Source organism: Leucopleurus acutus (genome assembly GCF_964270905.1).
Source record: "Leucopleurus acutus genome assembly, chromosome: 1".
NCBI lineage: Eukaryota > Metazoa > Chordata > Mammalia > Artiodactyla > Delphinidae > Leucopleurus > Leucopleurus acutus.
The window spans coordinates 76812430-76833084 of NC_139142.1; the positions used below are offsets into that span (position 1 = coordinate 76812430).

At 42.6% G+C, this 20655-nt stretch overlaps 1 protein-coding gene across 3 annotated transcripts in view; it reads right to left on the reverse strand.

The window, feature by feature from the left end:
• RYR3 (ryanodine receptor 3) overlaps positions 1-20655 on the reverse strand; it is a 557501-nt gene that overhangs the window by 295061 nt on the left and 241785 nt on the right. For all 3 annotated transcript variants that reach the window (XM_082842048.1, XM_082842046.1, XM_082842047.1), the window contains exons 4-8: positions 14878-14952; positions 12493-12571; positions 6178-6290; positions 5159-5258; positions 1983-2076 (exon numbers count right to left, since the gene is read on the reverse strand). In XM_082842048.1, the coding sequence (XP_082698174.1) occupies positions 1983-2076; positions 5159-5258; positions 6178-6290; positions 12493-12571; positions 14878-14952 (461 nt within the window). The remainder of the gene's footprint in view (positions 1-1982; positions 2077-5158; positions 5259-6177; positions 6291-12492; positions 12572-14877; positions 14953-20655) is intronic.

Sequence of the window (20655 nt, forward strand, 5' to 3'; positions counted from 1 at the left end):
ACTTCAGTTCTGTATCCAACTGCAAGCTTTTGCCTTACTGCAGCAGGATAAGATATTAAAGAGACAGTACGTGGGCTACTGCATAATTTCACTGTTTTAAAAAAAAGGAGGGCTTCCCTGGTGGTGCGATGGTTAAGAATCCACCTGCCAATGCAGGGGACATGGGCTCGATCCCTGGTCCGGGAAGATCCCATATGCCGTGGAGCAACTAAGCCCGTGCGCCACACCTACTGAGCCTGCGTGTCACAACTACTGAAGCCCGTGCACCTAGAGCCCGCGCACCACAACAAGAGAAGCCACCATAATGAGAAGTCTGAGCACCGCAACAGAGTAGCCCCCGCTCGCTGCAACTAGAGAAAGCCTGTGCACAGCAACAAAGACCCAACACAGCCAAAAGTAAATAAATAAATATTTTTTAAAATAAATTAAAAATTTAAAAAAGGAAAAGAAAATCGCAACTGAGTAGGATCACATGACATTATCTAGTGTAGGGAATCCTTAATTCCAAGGGAAATCAGGTCAGCCTAACTTCTCTACTCAGAGATAACTGCCAGCCACTGGACCAGTGCCAGGAAGGCTAGACACCATTCCGGGTCACATCTGGTTCCCATGAAGGGATACACAGAGGACAGAGCCAGTAGAAAGAGGTTCAGAACAATAAAGGATATACATTGCCAGTGGGTAGTTTCTAAGATGCACAGTAACACGCTCAAGCACATTGCTCCTGGGGGCCCTTTAGAACATAAAATAAGGAAGGAGCCCTGGCTGGAGACTCAGCATCTCTGGGTTTCAGGCTCCCATCTGCAATCATCCAGTGTGTGACCTTTGGCAGGAGCCTGACTTAGATGATTTCTAAGATGTGTGAATGTGATCACGTGTTTCTAATGAAGTAAAAGAAATGCAGTTAATGAGGTTCCCGTAGGCATCGTGCAAAACCAAAGAATGTATTACGAGCGATCTGGGAGATCAGACTTGTTGCTGTCCTAAGTTCAGTCTAATTTACATCTGAGATTTGATTTTTTAAAATATATCAGAGTTCCATAGTTACAGAGGCCAAGCTTTTTATACTCTGTTCCTCTATATATAAACAGAATACTAAAGGATGCTTCAGTGTGAATTTAAGACCTAGATTAATATCTTCCATCTCCTGATTTTGAATTTTGGAAAAGCATCCTTTGAGTAGATAACTAGAGATCCAAAGAAAGCATCATCCTCAGCAGTACATGCCGCCCCGGCACCATCCCCTGCTGATCCAGCTCTGGTTGGATATCGACATTTGGTTTCTCCAATCCTGTTTGATGATAAGCAGAATGAAATCACTGAACTTCACCTTCATAGTACATAAAAGGGGGAGTAATAGAGATAATCTGCCTTTGAAGAGCCTGGTGAATAATTTATGTAAGTGCACAGACTCGCTAGAATGACCATCCTGATTTCCATCACAAAATTGGGTTCTTCAGGGCTTCCCTGGTGGCGCAGTGGTTGAGAGTCCGCCTGCCGATGCAGGGGACACGGGTTCATGCTCCGGTCGGGGAAGATCCCACATGCCGCGGAGCGGCTGGACCCGTGAGCCCTGGCCGCTGAGCCTGCGCGTCCGGAGCCTGTGCTCCGCAACGGGAGAGGCCACAACAGTGAGAGGCCCGCGTACCGCAAAAAAAAAAAAAAAAAAAAAAAAGCGTCCTTCAGTCTACAATTAATGCTACCAGAAACTCCTTAGATTTGGAAGCAACCACAGAAAACAAAGGGATTGAAAAGCACCACAGAATTGCTTGCCTAAGAAGCAGCCTGTGTATATAGCTATTCCTGTGAGCACGCTCAAGCATACTGCCTTTCCTGTTTTATAACTGCAACCCATGACTGGAGGGAAGTTCGTCAATTAACTAACACTTACAGAATTCATCTGTCTCCACATCCAAAAGCCAACTCTTTAGTCTGAGTCACCGGAGACAGGAGACAAGGGAAGGATGAAGCTACCGGCTTACCTGTGCTGGGAATCATTCTGGTCTGTAGATGGTATTGTCAAACACTCATCGTGACCATGGAAAAGACGTACTACGTGCCCACCAAGTAGGTATCCTATAAGAGAATTATATCCTACCATGAGCTTACAGGAAGTTGAATAATGAGAACACTGTATTTAAAAAGGGTATATTCATGCATATCTGAGTCAGTTATGGAAAACACCAAGAGAAAAAGCGTTTGGGAAATGGCAGATTCCACGACTTCAGGTCTCAGGTAGAAAAGACAAGAAAGTCAAAACAATTCTAACATTGAAAGTTAAATAGGGTTTCAGAGATGAGCAAGTCCAATACCAAAAGGGAGGGTGAAAACAACGTGTCAATTCATATCATTAAAAGCCAAAAGGTCACCTGTAACTAATATAATGTTGTATATCAATTATGCCTCAATAAAAATAATGCAACATTTAAAAATACACACAAGGCCAAATGGAAATTGAAGCTGCTACTCTTAGGAGGATAAGGATTTTCCAGTTGTTCAGGATATAAATACATCCAACACCAAGTTCCTGGATAAACTGTTACAATCTGGATGTGTATACTTTGTGGCAAATTCCCAATCAAACTGCAGCCATGAGAAAGAAAGAAGGTGCCGGGAAGGGGGAAGCAAACTGTTATTCCGAGCTCTCTTAGGAGGAGCTACTTTTCCAACGCGTTAAATAAACACAGATCAAACCAGGACACTATTTCTACAGCACCAAGGAGAAGGCAGAATGACATTCCAGTGTCTCTGAGTGGACAAGCCCAGAGGCAGCTATCAACGAGCCCTTAGCTTTCAGAATAAGGAAAGGAATCTCAATAGCCATGGAGTTCAGAGATGGATAGGAAACAATGAACTTCAAGGACTCGATGACCAGTTAGTCTTCAAATACACTGTGAGCCTCCATTTAAACAACACAGTAGTAGGAGAGGGGCCCCAGTCTGAGCTTTATCCTGCATGAAGAAATGAAATTCGTTATCCCTTTGAATTAAAAAATTCTCCCAGCTAGACAGTTCTCAGGAGACAAATGGACTTAATATGTTCAATGTCTGTATCAGGATTTTGAGAAAATCACACAATTAGATCACTTTAGGGGCTGTCAAACTATTTAGGGTGTTGGAGCAAAACAGCAAGAAGGAAAAGTTATGCCACAGTAGAAAAGGGCGTTATCAATGCATCTTACACAGGGACAGTCTGATATTCCCTGGTTCATTTTTCTTCATCCAGGCAAGGCAAGTTCTTTTTAAACTTCCCTCGAATATTTAGAAGTCATTTTATCATTTTCCTCTCTCTTACTGTACTAATATTTGCAACTGCATACTTTTTTGCATTAAAATAATTCATGATATACTGTAGGGGAATTGTTAACAGCCAGTTTGTTTAGAAAATTAACCCCTTCCATGATCACATTTTTTAAAAACATTTTTATTGGAGTATATTGCTTTACAGTGTTGTGTTAGTTTCTGCTGTATAGCGAAGTGAATCAGCTATATGTATACATATATCCCTATGCCCTCCCTCTTGCGTCTCCCTCGCACCCTCCCTATCCCACCCCTCTAGGTGGTCACAAAGCACCGAGCTGATCTCCCTGTGCTATGCAGCTGCTTCCCACTAGCTAGCTATTTTACATTTGGTAATGTATATATGTCCATGCTACTCGATTAAACTCTCCATCGTCTCATGATGGTGAGGCCATGCTCCCTTTGAAGGCCACCATTTACAGTCCTCAGGCTCCTCCAATCAATATCCTACTCCACAGAGGAAACTGCTAAGTGCTGGCGCATCACAGCATCTTAGTTGAAACATACCAGGGCAGTAATCAGGAAAGAAGGGTCATAAGAAAGATCACTCACTCTCTCAAGGGCTGAAGTGGGTTTCTCACCAGTGGATGCTGAGAGAGCGTTTTGCAGTCGGATGACTCAAGTGATCAGCTACCCAGGCTCTATCACAAGGGCACTCAATACTTCTAAAAGTATTGTTGTGAAGTGATATGCAATTAATTAATCTCCACAAGCCCTCTTTTGGGACTGGGCAATAATTTTATTCCTATAGCGGAAATGAAAAAAAATCAACATGGAGAAGATTCAGTCCAAAGTTCCTTGGGGAAGATTTTTTAACCCAGTTCCTTGACTCCTGATAGAAAGGGAATGATTGACAATAGATTTAGAGCGGTGGGTGAATTCTGGTGTGAAAGAAGAGAGCTAAAAACATATCCTGCTTTTGAAAGGTCTTCCAGCAGTTGCCAGAAGAGTTACAAATTTGTTGTTTCCTGATTATTCAATTTAGCTATGACGCCTCCTGAAACTGGGGTATCACCTTGACAACTCTCAGTTTTCCCTCTATTTTCCAACACCATGAAACAGAGAGGCATTCCAAGTTTGAAACTACTAGGCTCAAGCTTTAAAACAGGGTTCAAGCCTGTGATTTGAGTATGTTTAAAAATCCTAATCTTGCTATAAAGGGCTAGAATGTGATGTGATAACCCTTACGTCATTGACATTTGATTACTGTGCTCAACTGTGATATTACCCACGCGCAAGGTAAGGCCAGTGTATTTATTATACAACTTGAAAGGTGTATTGTCTTTGCCTGGCTCCAAGAAATAGGATATGTTGAACAAACTTTGATGATCTTACTTCTAAGAGAACAAGAAAATATGGAGAAAATACCATTTGTTGTTTTTAAATGGCCTTCCATAAATACAAGTAAAAGCAAATGGCCAAATATCTTTTTACTATAAAGTCCTTCTCCCACCTGTATGGAGAGATGCACTGGGGAGAAATATTTTAAAAAGTCGCCTTCTTGGCGAATAATGTCTTCTCAAACTGAACCTGCTAAGGTCTGTATACTTCTAACCATAAATAAAAATGAAAAGTCGGTGGGAGAGGGAAGGTACATCTCCAAGGTCCTGAATACACACAGTGCCAAAACCATAGTGAACTCGGAAGGATTGAAAAAGCATGTCAGGAGTGCTCATGTAATCAGAAGTCAGGACAGAAAACCATCCACACTAACATCAGAGAAAGGAATTCAGGTGAACCAAAATCACGCTGTGTACCGGGACATTCAGGCAGGAGCTGTGAAGTCGCAGAAAATGTCAATATACGTAGCACAGGACAAACGGGCAGGCTGAGGGTTGAATGCACAAAAAGAAGCACACCTTCTTCGATGCTACTTCCCGAGCACGTAGGATGTACGTTCCAGAGTGTTTGCATAAAGGAGGCGTCCACTTGTATGTTACCATTTGATATTGAGAGATGCTGCAGCAGAAACAGAAACGAGACATCCTTTAAATCATCAGGCCAGTCCTGACAGAAGCAGTTCACCTAGAACTTCAAGGATTGAATTAAACAGCCTTACTGTCATCGGGCTTTTTCTACGTAGCCTGTGGGAGATTGTTCCACCCAATCTAGAAGCAGCTTCAAAGCGGGACACTTTATTCAGGGAAGAGGAAGTATTCAGCTACAGAGGGGGCAGACAGGACTCCATCCCCTCAGCTGGATCCCTGATTCAACAGGAAGTTATAAAATGTCTATTCTTGGTAGGAGAAGGGAACTCACAAGTGGGAAAAATTACTCCAGCCTTTGGTCTAGGCAAAGTAAAATGTGCTGGTAGGATTGGCGCTGAGAAGCTTAAAAACTTAATCTCTGACAGTTCTCTGATCTGCAAGGTATTGTCCCACCTCCATCCCCTAAGGGACTGACCTCAACGATGCTTGCCTAGTACCATCCCCGGGTGCAAAATCTCACCTGCCTCTTCTAACCACTGTGACATCCCACACACTGAAACATGTACAATTCTCTTTCTCCCTCCAAACATAAGTTTATGTTTTTATATCCAACACTTTCTGGCTTGTTCTTCATTGGACAAGAGCTAAACAACGTGATAAACTGAGAGTGATGGTAACTAATGTGTTAATAGTTGGCTTTCTAAGGAAGAGCCTGGGGGCATTTAAGCAGAGTTTGCTGGGAACAGTACTTTAATCTAAAAAACTAACTAACAGTTACATTCCAGGCCCCATGATAAACTGGCTGGAGAGAGGATTTAATCACCTCTCAAGTATACTGTGTAAAGGTATCTTATCCCACTCAATCTAATGTGGTTCTGTTCTCCCTGGCCCTCTATTCCTAAAAGAAACTACTCTGGAAATGAAAGATGCTTGTGTTAGGAGGTACTTACAAGGTATCTTTCAGAGGATACGCTGACAAGGATGAGGTCATCACCAATTCGAACCTTTTCTCCCTCAGACCTCTGCTTGGAAGCGGGATGTATGGTCCACCAACAGGCTTCTCCTACACAAAGGCTCCTTGAGTTAGTGACTGCTTCTTGGAAGCCCGTGTCCCTAAGTCTGTCCCTCATTCTGTCCCTCGTTCTCCTTCCTCCTGATGAGAATCCCGGAAACACGCATGCACGTGCTCACGCACACTCCAATTTCTATTTATCTATAAGCATTCCAGTTACCCCCACATCTGCGCTTGTGTGTGTTTATCATTTTCATTTTCTCTAGAGACAGAAAGACAGTATTTGGAAAAGAGTACTGGAGGTCAGAAGCTATAGAAGCCTTTGAGTATTTTTAATACATACGGTAATATGCTTTTTTTTCACAAGCACCTACAAATCTTTAAGAAATGACTTCATTGGTCTACTGACCACTTACAGACTTTTATCTTTGCCCCACCCCTTCCCCATGAAATTCTACTAAATCATCAGTAATTCCACTAAAAAAAAAAAAAAAAAATCAGAGGTTTTTCAGAAGGCCTAAATCTACGAGGACTAAGACAGCAGGTGAGAAGTTAATAGCAAAGAAGAAAAATTGACATTTTGAAAAAAGGAATGTAGATAGATGCTTTTAGCCAAGAGAAAGCTACAACTCCAGTCTTTGGGTAAGAAAATGGATGACAAGTTGATCTCAAGAAATTAGGCCACTCCTGCTACATATTCTCCAGAAACTCTCTGGAATTGGAGGTAACAGTTCCCTGTGAAGGCAACCATAGAAGATGGGGTTGAAAACAGGAGGACTGGCTAAAGGTTTTTTTTTTTTTTTTTTTTTTTTGCGGTACGCGGGCCTCTCACTGTTGTGGCCTCTCCCGCTACGGAGCACAGGCTCCGGACGCGCAGGCTCAGTGGCCATGGCTCACGGGCCCAGCCGCTCCGCAGCATGTGGGATCCTCCCGGACTGGGGCACGAACCCGTGTCCCCTGCATCGGCAGGCGGACCCTCAACCACTGCACCACCAGGGAAGCCCTGGCTGAAGGTTTTAAGCGAACATTTGACCTTCTGCATCCCTTTCTTTATCCTGCATGCCAGGTGACTCTTCCCCCTCCACTGTACAAAAGAATAGAAGTTAAATCCATGGAACGACTTCCATGGATCAGGCACTGTCAGACAAGGAAGTAAAGAGTATTGCTGAAAATGGAGAATAATTAGAATTCTTTGCCCTGATTAGTAAAACCCCAGCTCCTCTTCCTTTACCTCCATTCCTCAGCTTCCAGAATGCCAGCTGCGATGCTGAACCTCCCCCCAACCCAAATGAAGATTACTCTTTAGGGAAGCCAAACTACCCAGCATAAAAGATACCTGTTTGGGCATCTCCAGTGCAATGCCTAGGTCCCTGATAGATTACCCCAAAGCGAGGCTTAAGAGATGGGAAGCCACTCACACAGTCAGGACTTCCTGTCGCTTTTTACCGCCTTGATCTAAACATCAGTGGGGACCAAGGATGACCTGACATGTGAGGAAAGTCTCTACCGTGAATGACGGGAACAAACCAAAAAGTGGGTAAAGGGAAAACACGAAGATTACAGACAGCTAAAGATATCTTTAAGCAAATCTTAGAATTAATCATCTCAGAGAGATAAGAAAAAGTAACATTCATGAAGCAGCTATGAGAGTATCCACGAAGGATCACTTCAAAGAAAAAGAAAAATCTTTGTTCCTGAAAAAGAGAGAAAGAAACAGGAAGGTTAGAGGATAAAGTTGAAAAATCCTCCCAAAATGAAGAATGAAGAAAAACAGATTAGAAACAAGACTGAAAAGCAAATTAGAAAACCGGTCTAGAGGAGTTCCCAAAAGCAAGAACAGAGAAAACAAAGGGAGGAGATCAACAAAGAGATAATATTAAAATTTTCCCAAGGCTGAAAGACAAACATTTTCAGATGGAAGAGGCCTGCGGAGTCCCTAGCACAGTGGAGAATGGACACACACACCAGGGTCCACTCCCGTGACACTAAGAACAAGAAGGATGCAGGACAAGACATAGCACTGTATGTAGAACTGCAGACGTCAGGGCAAAAGAGAAGATCCAAGCAGCTCTCAGAAAATAGCAACAGGTCACACACAAAAGGTCAGGAATCAGAATGTAGACATCTCACAGCCAGACCAAAAGCTAGAAGAAAACCTCCAGGATGCTGAGAAAAAAATACCTCCAATGTAGAATACTCTTACGAATTACTTGTAAAGCTGGAATTAAGAAACTTTCAGACAACAATTTTTCTCCCATGGATCTTTTCTGTAAAAGCTACTGGAAATGGAGTCCCCCCCAAACGATGTGATAAACCAATAAAGGAGAAAAACATGAGATCCAGGAAATACAGGATCTTGGAGAGAGAAAACGGGCATTTCCCGGATGACAGTGGATGTTTCTAAGAAGATGAAACTGACAGAACAGCTCTTGTGACTGAATGTAATCAGGGGAGAGTTTCTGTTCTATGGGACGGTTTAGAAATGAATGACTGGGTCACGGAAAGTAAAGCAACAAACAAGGCAATTATTGAGTACTGGAAAACTCAAAAGCAATACAGTAAAGTGAACTGACCATAGTATATCATGAGTCTCACTTGCAAATAAAAGTTACAGTTATGCCAATGTAAGTAGTTAATATTGACTTTGGTAGTTATATAAAAAATGGATGCAAATATATTATAGGGAGGGTGGAAAGAAGACAGGGAAGAGTGGAGACTAAGAGCTAAATTTTTATTATTCATTTAGGACATCAATAGATCATACCTAATTGGAAAGAATAACTAAATAGCAGTAAGACTCACACACAAGAGAGGAACACACTAGAGGAGCTGAAAGTGGACGCCCCAGAGACGCAGGAATCCAGAACGCGGACGGGGTGGGGCAGGAGATGGATGTTTCCAGTAAGCATAGGAGTACTCTGTCTCTCTTTTAACTATGTACGGGTATTACTTTGATTTACTTTGGATAAATAAGTATGATCATTTTGATTACGTTTTGATTAAACTTAAAATTTCATAACAGAAGAGGCTGGCCTCTACATCTGAAGGGGGAAATGACATGTATGTATCCATTACGTGCTCTGGACCACTGAGAGGGACCAGGATGAAGGGGTCCTAGAGAGGCACACGGGAGAAGAGAATCCTTGTTCTCTCGCCCTCTCCTGGGAACAGCGTAGTGGTCTAGAGCCCAGGGACAGGGCCAATCCCCAAATCAGTAGGATGTGTACGGGCCAGGTGAAGGTCCTAAAATACCTAATAGTACATTTAGTGGGGATTTATTTTTTCATTTTTTTCCAATTCTAAACTAATTCTAAAGCTATGTCTAAAACCAAAACAACAACAAAAAACTTTTAAAAGGAGAAAAGAAAGAACCCAATAAGCAAAATCAAGGGCAAAATGGTCACCAGTTCTGTTAGGTCAGTCAAATCATTTATTACCCACTGTGCAGGGGGAAACGTTTCCAGAAGTGTTCGAGAAACTGCTTCCAAGCTTCTACTCACATTCTCCTAGAGATTCAACTCAACTACTTGTTTTCAACCCAGAAGAGGTTTCTGAGCCAAAAGTGCATTCACAGAATGACCTGGGTAAAAAACAAGGCTTTTCTGTTGGATCCTGAGTGACCCTCCTCCTGAAGACAGAAGACCCACTCCAGGCCATACTGAACTGTATCTGAGCTGCACGAGCGCTCTCCTCCTCCCCAGCAAACAGCAAGCTGGTCTTCTTCAAGGAGAACGTGAAATGGGTTGGGGGTGAGGGAGGTAAATAAATTATTTTAGGCTCTAGGCTTTCATGAACACCTGGTCAACACCTTCCCCTCTGTCTTTCTGCCAAAGTCAGCTTCTGATCAGCTACCTTGAACTTGGGTTGGTGCATGTGTTTCCTTAATCTGTCAGCAGAATTCACACCACGTCTGATTTTAGGAATTTAGAAAAAAAAAGTGCTAGAAAGAGTAATATTCTCTGCTGCTATTTCCCTCTCTTTTTATTGGAGGCTCTAATAATTTAAAAAAAAAATAGGTTTCCTGAACACACGACTAGAAAGTGGGTGTTTCTCAAATTTCTTCCCAGTTCTCAAAAAGTCTGAAGTCATTTTACCGGTATAAATAGAATGACCATATATGACTTTTCCACATTCTTAGAGTTATGTGCTCTAAGACTGACAGCTGGTTTATACTTAGAGGTCAACTTACACTCAGAATGTGTGGCACTCCACTCATTTTGTAATTTTCAGCAAAGGTTGACAACACCTTAGAGGAAATTATATTTTAAGAATAACACTCTAGCTGAAAACAAAGCAACCTCAAATCAAATTCAAATATAATCTGATTTCAGGAAGAAAAAAAAAAAAAACCCTAAAGAGGCAGGCTCACTCTTCTGCTCTGTACAAAAAGGAGGAGAGGGAGGGGCTCTCGTCAGGCGTTCTGGATGTGACTGTGCACGACGCAGAAACTGCAAATGCACATGGGTTAAACCCTAGATTTTTTTTTTCTAGATATCTGTAAAATCAGACAATCTGGATCATCCCCTTATGAACGGACGTAGTTTCAGCAAGACCATATGGACTTTGTCCTTGTTTGACTACCCAACAATGGAACTCTCTTCCTATTTGGGGGAAAATGTCATGATATTAAAGACTGAGACTTTGAGACTCTTCCTGCAGTGTGACCTAGGCTGTTTGCTCTTCCCTTGCCTTTGTTTCTGCCCATTTTCTAAGGCTGGGGCTCAGCTTCAGAGCTGGTCTACACAATATCCTTCCAGTAAACTCTCATTCTGCTTGCGTTAATGGAATTAGTTTCTGCTGTTTGCAACCAAGAATCCTGATTGGTCCATAAGCCCAACCTCTAAATAGAGCAGAAATTATGTATGTAATGCCCTTGGTAGATAGATTGCCCATGAATATTTCCAGCCACAGGGAACATCCTCCTTCCCGAGGCCAGCTGTTCCTCTACTGGATACTTGCAGATATTACAAAATGGTTTCCTTCTTTGAGATGAAATGGGCCTCTTTTCAACTTCTATCCATTGCTCCACTGGTCTTTGGAATAACCCACAGCAAGTCAGCCCCTTCTTTGATACTATAACTAGAAATATTTGTTGACAATTATCTTAGCCCTCTGTTCTTCATTTCTGGTGTCCAGAGAGAACCTGCATCTTCCTGGTCACCACCTTTCTTAGGATCCATCACTTGACTGTCATTATTTTCGACTGAACTAAAAAAAAAAAAAAAACAGCCAGTGTTCCCCAAACTATATGATGGTATATGAGGTATAGCACTGGCGGTGGAGGGCAATTAAACAACATTGAATCATATAGTGAGAAATTTCTTTTATTACTTTTAAGCCTTCTGATTCTATCAGAAAGTTTTCACTTCGGAGCTCGTATATCATGAACGCTTTTCTAATATTTGCCAACACCTCTTCAATTATTTAGTGACATGGTTTTCTTTTCTCTATATTTATTTTTAAGGCAAGCAATACCAGTTTTCTACTTATACCAATGATTTTAGTTTAGTCTTATTATAAAATTATAAGTACAAAAGTAAGTAAATGTAAAGAAAAATATAAATAATAATAAAAGTGATGTACAGGAATGGCAAACACCGCGATGGTGGATGTCATTGACTAACACTTGGGAAACACTGCTTTAAAACTAGCTGGTTCACTGCAGAATAAAATGGGACTACTCTTTTTAAAGATTTTTTTTTTTTAATGTGGACCATTTTAAAAATCTTTATCGAATTTGTTACCATATTGCTTCTGTTTTATGTTTTGGTTTTTTGGCCACGAGGCATATGGGATCTTAGCTCCCCAACCAGGGATCGAACTGTACCCCCTGCACTGGAAGTCGAGGTCTTAACAACTGGACTGCCAGGGAAGTCCCAGAACTACTTTTCTGATCTCAACACTATACTTCATTATGTAAACACTTATTATGCTATCTTTGTTTTTTAGCGATTATTCATTACCATTGGTTTCTTTCAGGAATAACTTCTCTACTTACTTTTGGTTCCTAACCCTGAAAACTGTTTTTCTTTGAGACTCTGGCAGACTGTGGTTAAAACATTATGCTTGCCCTCATTCTTAGTTCCTATGTTTTCATTACACATTCTTTTTTTAAATTCTCCAAAGTTTTATCAGACCAGGTTGACATTGACCAGTTTGGTTTGGAATCCCAAATGAGTAGCATTCAGTACTCTTCTCAAAAGCCCTTAGCCCAAGACCCCACTGAGCAGCAGACCTAGGTATGTTGACTTACCTGTGGCATGTTCCCGTAGACCTACATCAAAGGCAAGTTTATCTGTCTGGGATCTTGATGTAGTCAAACATGTTAGATACTGTGGAACAAGAGGAGATGCTAGTGAAGTCATACTCTTCTGTCAAATCTCGGCATCTCACCACTAGTTGGCTTCCAGTTGTCAATTTCAACATTGAGCTACTATGAAAAGGGCCTGTTTATCTTGTTCATTGCTACAGTGCTTCTGGGACATATTTTTGCAAAATATTTAAAACCTCAAAGATGTTCTTATCTGATGACCCAGTGATTTAACCCATAGGACTATGAGGAGTAAGTGTTGAAATAGAAAAAGTTTGAAATATTAAATATGCTTTTGTTCAAAGATACTCTGAGAAACTTTTAAACTGGGAACAATATAAACAGAACATAAATGGCCAACAATAATGGAAAGGTTGATAAACTTTGGTACTTTATTTTATGGAATATTGTTACCATGAAGCATATCTTTCAAGAGTATGTAACAATATGGAATATATACAAAATAGTGTACTTATATAGTTGCCACGTATGCAAAACTTAAATGCCTAGCACCCAGGCTAAAGGGAATTACACCAAATTGATAACAAGTTGTCTTTGAACAGTGGGAGCCACCGCAACGATGCCCCCATTTCTATTTATTTTCTGTTTTTCAAATTTTCTATGAGCTTTAAAACTTCTCAATTAATGCCTATGGTTTTTTTTTTCTGATGATAAAAATACATGTGCATGTAAAAGTTAAAAATTATTTAAAAAAATAACTTAATAAAGGAAAAAAGTACACAGCCTGTTCCCTGCCTCCTTTTATTGACAGGCACAGTGGGTGGTCTTAGAATTAGACTGGGAGGCAGATATGCACTTGGCACAAACTTGCTGAGTTATACTTCTAGTTCACTGCAACAGGAAAATGGAGAATCACTGTATTATACAGTCATCTTCACAGGCTGCATGCTCAATGCTGCTCCTAAAAGGAACTGGCCAGGATAGAGTTCATGTTAACCATGAGTGGTATTTCTTGGGAGTGAGGGGCAACCAACCTAAGGATGAATAATGTAAACCTTCCTCTCTCTAGCACAATGCTAGCCTGAGTTTTCAAAGCCAGAAGTGTGCTTTTTGAGCTTTTGTTTATTCTATTTAGGTAGAAAAAGAGAGGTATTAGGGTTTTATTTACCCTATGGATAAGGACCAGATGCTTAAAGATGAATGATCACCTCTCAATTCTAGAGAGTGTCAGGGTGCAAAAGTTTCCCCACTCTCTGTCCCCATCTCCTGCTCAGATAACCTTCGATTTGGTCACTTTTGTTATTTTTCCTTTGGCACGAGGGATTATCACAGACGAATGTTCAGGCTGAAAAGGTCAACTTCTTACCAGTGCTCAGGAAAAAAAAAAAAAATGCTGCAATAAATAAATTATTGAAGAGGCAGCTGCTGCTCTCGCTGCCAATTTGATAGTTCAAGCTTTGAGACAAACTTTGCAGCTGCTGCAGGTATGAAATGTGTGAAAATAAAGTCTTGAATTCATGTCACAGTTTTCCATTAGGGCTAGAGAAAGAAATCTTCCTTATACTGATAGCGAGGGAGAATGATACATGTAGGAACTGGGGGTAAAGGTTATTAGAGTTGGTACATATTATACTTGATGGAGATCATGATATTCCTCTTAACACTCCCTGCAAAAGAACTGCAGTATCTGTGTTTAACAAATTATATTTATTTAAAACTTGAAAAAATTTTCAAGTTATAGTGAGTAATCGCCATTTCAGTTAATTCTGGTTCTAGATCCCTGAATAGATCAAAGCCTGACCTGCTTCCTGTGACTGCTTTGCTCATTGTCTGTCTCCCACCTCTGGATTAACATAATACCTTCAAATTCTTCCAGGACTGAAGGCACCAGATACCATCCTATTTCCTTTCGCTAGTAAAAGAGGAGAAATTTCACAAAAAATCCATCTGATTGCTTTTTCTCCTACACTGGTTATGCTCGTATACGTCATATGTGCAAGTCATCAGTTATTCCACGGTTTATTTGATCATCCATTCAACAGATATTTACTGAGCATCTAGTATATCCAGGCACTGCACTCGGTCCAGGTAGGTTTAGTTAAATAAATTTAAAACAAGACACGGTCCTTCTCTGGAGTGGGGAGGAAGGTGGCCAGACATTAAACAAACACAAATATATAAGTGCTCAGTGAGGTAAGTTCCAGGAAGGAAACACTAAGACAGTAATGTGCTATAGTTACTTCCATTTCAAATGATTCCCGCTGATTACTTAACCTGATCTAGACACTTGCTGGTTTCCTGCCCTTTCTTCCCTCCTCATCTTTCCCCTCCTCCTTGAATGGTGAAAGCGGATCCAGAGATGCTTACCATTCCGCTGAAGGAGTGCCGCAGGAGAATCGCGTGGCCGTACAGCAGGGTCCTGTGGCCACCCCCTTGTGCAGCCTGTGGGGAAGGAGGGCAAGAAATGTCAGCACCGGCCAGGCACGGCTTCTCTGACGGCAAAGCAGCACAAGAATTCTTGGAAGACAGACTACAAAGAAAAGACCCATGGAGAAGCTCCCAAGGAATTCATTCTAGAAGCGAGTGGCCAGCCTACAGGCGGGGGGTGGGGGTGGGGGGGGTGGGGGGCGGGGCGGAGACTGGTGACCACAGCCATGCAACATCCCTGGGAGAGCGTGTGTGGGGCTTCTTCTTGAAAACAGTCCCTGCCCAGGATCAGCGGAAACCCAGAGCCGTTCTACTAGAGAAGCACGGAAATTAGATCGTTACTGCTTACCTTCCTTTGAAACTTCTCAGAAGCGTTCAGAGTGAGAGAGAGAAACACATGTGATGTAACTACAGCCTAGCGACAAAAAGGCAGCTTGGGGGCAGGCATATGGTCACAGTCTGTGCCTTGTGGTCTTTCCTCTTCAAGGCACTTTTGCCTCCTGCCCACTCACTTAAATGGGTCCTATGTACCCACATTGCAGCAACGAGAGATGGCTCTGAAGTCCAGGGCTTTAAAAGGGCAACCAGTGATGCGAGAATAGATCCTCTAGTTAAGGGTCCGTCTAGGTGCCCTTTCTGTGCCCCACCAGGCAGCTCCACTCTGGCTGTTCACTCAATGGCAGCCCAAGCAGCGGGAGAGGCCCAAGAGGAAGAGACAGCCCAACGTAAAGCCGCTGGTGTCTGCTTCTTACTTTTCTCCTTATCTGATTGGCACCCCGTGATCTGAACTGAATAGCACATGATAGGAGACAAGGCTATTATGTTTCCAGTTATAGGTGAAAAGGTAACATGGAAAACTGAAATCTACAGAAAATTCTAGAACGTTTTGGCATCAACATTTTCAACCTTTTACCCAAATCTCTCCCTGTCGTGTTAACCTGCCCTCAGAGACAAGTCACATTTTTTTGATCACGCACCCCTTTTAGGAAGAAATATTTGCGCATAGACCACCATCCCCAAATGTGGACAAAAAGAGAGTTCAAAGCCTGAGATTAAAATGAATCACAAACAGAAATTCTAACATTTTCCTTCCCTATGCCAAGGGCACCTCTTATGCATCATGTATTAGAGCTACATAGCAGCAAGCCCAAGGGCTGGTTCGAGGGTCTGCTTCTCTCCTGTGTCGCCCCCTCACCAGGGCCACGGGTGATGAAGGGGAAGCTGGTGGTGGAGAGAAGGCAGAGGTCTAGATGCTAAGGCCTGAAGTAATTCTATTTCAACTCTATTTGGATTAACAGAATCACCCTGTCAAAGAGATGATTTTTCATGTCATACAAGGAACCTAAGGAAAAGGAAAAAGATAAATGTGGTATCATGTTAAAAAAAAAAAAAAAAGCCGGTAACTATATATAAATGTGGCTGTGCTTTTTCTCCCACAGCTATAGAGATATTTAAACGCTCTCTAGACCTTAATACTATGGAAGGATTAAATGTTCTTCACAATATTTCTGAATTTCTTGAAACCATCTGAACTAACTTTAGTTGCTGTATTTACGAATGTGTCAACAGCTTACATTAAAATCAGTCACACTAAAGAATTTTCATTACCTTGTCAGGCTCACTGACAGTTGTAATATTACAAGTTAATTAATAGCTCACGATGGCTTATGTTGTGGGTTTATGCTCCCAGACTAGTCCTGTGCCTCAAACTGAACTACTCACTAAACTATACTTCCCATTGTTAACCAAGGGTCACACCTTCCTCCAATTCTTCTTTGTTCCTGTCAACTCTGTGAGTAATCGTAGGTAGAGAGTCAGGAGTTGCTGACCCTCAAAGTGGCACTAAGGGTCCTGTGCTATCCTTCTCTGGCAATGCTGGAAACATCTCCTGGCTCTCATGTCCTCAATTATGATGCCAACAGAAAAGCAGAGTGACTTAACTACCCCTCTGGGATTGAAGGGAACGACCCATGCCAACTCTTCCCTCCACTAAGATCTCAGATGCGTGTCCACATCAGCTTGTTAATACACAGGCTGCTGGACCCCACTCCACAGTGTCTGCTTTACTAGGCTCGGGGTGGAACCTGAGAACTTGCATTTCTAATAAGTTCCAGGGAAAATGACATTGATTATGCTGCCGGTCCAGAAACCACATTTTGAGGACCAGTGCTTTAAGGAATGATGGAGCTTCCGTGCCAGAAAGGTAACGGAGCTTTTTCTGCAGAAGCTTTTTTTTTTTTTTTTTGCGGTACGCGGGCCTCTCACTGTTGTGGCCTCTCCCGTTGCGGAGCACAGGCTCCGGACGCACAGGCTCAGCGGCCATGGCTCACGGGCCCAGCCGCTCCGCGGCATGTGGGATCTTCCCGGACCGGGGCACAAACCCGCGTCCCCTGCGTCGGCAGGCGGACTCTCAACCACCACACCACCAGGGAAGCCCTCTGCAGAAGCTTTGATATTCGTCATCCTGGTGAGAGCTATCATTGGCGCACACCATGCCGCAGGTGCTTTACCTCCATCATAGTTCATCCTCCTAACTTTTCAAGGTAGGAATCATTTCATCCACTTGGAACGTGAGGAATTTGAAACTCAGAGAGGAAAGGATCTTGCCACAAGTCACACAGCTGGATGTGGTGGTGATGATGGTGGGAACTGAACTCAGAGTTAATTCCCAAACCTGACTCATTTCACTGTACTTTTTACAATACATTCATTTGCCTACTGTGTACAAAACCAGGGTACACAGCACCAGGAAGGACGGGGTAGAAAGATACTTCCTCAGCTCCTTAATGAAGGTGAATTGATACAGTTGGAATTAAATGAGCTCTAACCACATGGTAGGCACATAACTACACTAAGTGCTGTACGGGAATCATCTCATTCTATCTCTTAATGAGTGCTGCGAAGTAACCATGGAATTACCTCCATTTTATGGAAGCATCAACTGAGGCTGCAAGAAGTAAAGTAAGTTGCTCAAAGTCATACAGGTTCCAAGGGCAAAGCTGGGATTTAGCAAAGACAAGGGATTTAACCAGATCCTCTATTGTCTCCCTCTCTGTATCTGGCAGGAGACAAGGCTTGTGTATAAAAAACCATGTTACAAATAGAAATGACATCCCTGTTCAAAGAGGTGAAGACAAACAGCATTGGAATAGACCAGGAGGGTAACGAGGGTGTTAAGGAATTGCTTTATCAAAAAGGTAGACAGTAACATTCTAGTAGGACTGTTGATGTGTAATGATAATTAAAAAAAAAAAAAAAAGGAACCCATATGGGCAAAGCTCTGGAGGTGGGAGTATGAAGTACACGTGGGGACTGGTGGACGATTCACTGGTTAGCGTTGGGTTTGATGAAAGGGAACAGCTGGAAATGAGTTAGGACGCAGGCACAGGCCTGTCAGATTAGGGAGGGCCACACCTGACCGTTCCACAGCTAATGGGACACTGGTAGAGGTTGTTTTTTTTTTTAATCATGTAAATGTTTTGTTTTCTTTTTCTTTTTTTTTTAACATCTTTATTGGAGTATAATTGCTTTACAATGGTGTGTTAGTTTCTGCTTTATAACAAAGTGAATCAGCTATACATACACATATATCCCCATATCTCCTCCTCTTGCGTCTCCCTCCCTCCCATCCTCCCTATCCCACCCCTCCAGGCCGTCACAAAGCACCAAGCTGATCTCCCTGTGCTATGTGGAGAATGTCACAATCAAAACTGTCTCTTAGGAAGGTAACCCTGACTACAGAATGGTAGAAGAACTGAAGGCGTCAAACCCTAAGGACAGAAAAGATCATTCTCTCATTCAGTTTCCAGGACAACCTCAGGAGAGGAGGCAGACCAAAAATCCTGGAGTCATCCTTTACTCCATCCTCCCTCTCTCACTCCACAGTCCATCCAAAGCACCTTCGGTGCCACCTTCAAAATGTATTCTCTATCCGACTATTCAGTGTCCCACTGCTACCAGTCTGGTCCAACCTACTGGCTTGTCTCACCCTGACTATAACACCTCCTAACTGTGCTCCCTGCTGCACCCGCCCCGTTTACAGTCTGAGCTAACACAGCAGTCAGAGCCATCTGTTTAAGACTGTCAATCACCTCACCTTAATTGTCTTGCTCAGAACCCTCCCAATGGCTTCCTTTCACACTTAGAAATATGGACGTCCTCACCATGGCTTCTAAGGCCCTGCATCAGGAATTGGCAAATTTTCCCTATAAAAGACCAGACAGTAAATAATTGGGGCTTTGCAGGACACATATGTCATGTAGTCTTCTTTTTTAAACAACTTTTTCAAAAATTAAAAGCCATTTTTACCTAGAGGGCTGTACATACACAAGCAGAGGCTGGATTTGGCCTGCTGTTGCGATCCCTGCCCTACTCGATCTGGTTCCCTCCACCTATCTGACCTCATCACCTGCCAGCAGGAGGGTCTCCACCACTCCCTCTGCTCCAGCCCCATGGCCCTGCCTCTATTCTTCAGACAAGCAATCTCCTACCACAGGGCCTTTGCACATATGCTTCCCTCTGCCCGGAATGCTCTTCCTTCAATATTCTCATGGCTCATTTCCATCCTTATTCATCTCTGTGTTCAGATATCTTATTAGAGAAGTCTTCTCTGATCATCTCTTCTAAAAGAACAATCCCCCTCACTTGATCACATTTTTTCTGCTTTATTACTTCTCATGGCATTTATTAGCTGATATATTGTTTTTGACATGTATCTCCCCTCCCTCCCTCCCCCTAGGACATAAGCTCCATGAGTCTTTGGTGTGTTCTCTGCCACATCAACATCACTTTTACCAGGGCCTGACAAACACGAGGCACTCATTTTCATATTTCATCTTCCTATTTCCTGAACAAATGAATAATAATTGGATGAGACAGTCCTTTTGTCTGCCTTATACAAATGGAAAAAGAGAAGCTTTCCTATGGTCAGCTTGTAAGCAGCGAGCTTGGATTTCAACTTGGGTCTAACGACAGATTCTACGAACTCTTTTCACTATTTGATGCTAATTCTAGATAACATTCCAGGAGGTGATATGCTACATAGAAGACTTCACGGGTCTGTTCCCAAGCGGGATCCAGACCTCAAGACTGTGAGACTTTATTGGGATGGCAGTCCTGTCCCTGCTGGGAGTGACCTTGGCTATCGTCATTGGCAGAATGAGAATAGATGGTACCACCTCGTGGGATGGGAGTGCAGCAGGGGGTGAAGCCAGCAAAAGCACCCTGATGCCACGTCCTGAGGAAAAATGTTCCACTAGATCATTAATTCAATCATCTCGTCTGTAATTTCAAAAGTGATTCTGTCACTGACATTTCTTTAGGAGGTTCCCAGAGGACACTGTCACCCAGTAAGATAATCCCAATATGGCAACAAAGGAGAGGGGAACTCTGCTTCTCTCCAGCCATACATAAATGTTTCAAGACTGTCAGATCTCTAAGCCACCTCTTTTATAATCTGCAACCCCAGATTCCACTTTGGGGGTCCCAGGATCTGGAAAGACTCCTTGTGGATCTAACATAAGCTGTGAAAGCTTGGGGGGCTACCTTCCTGGAGGGCTTGCAGGGCACGACATCACTTCCTGGGTGTGGATGTGTGTACTTTCATTTTCTTTTCCTCCCCCACTCTCCTCCCTTCCACTCTTTCAGGCTATCAGAGAAAGAAGGGAGCCTTGCTAGAAGGTCACGGAGCAATGTTTCTTCCAACACGCTGGAGACCCT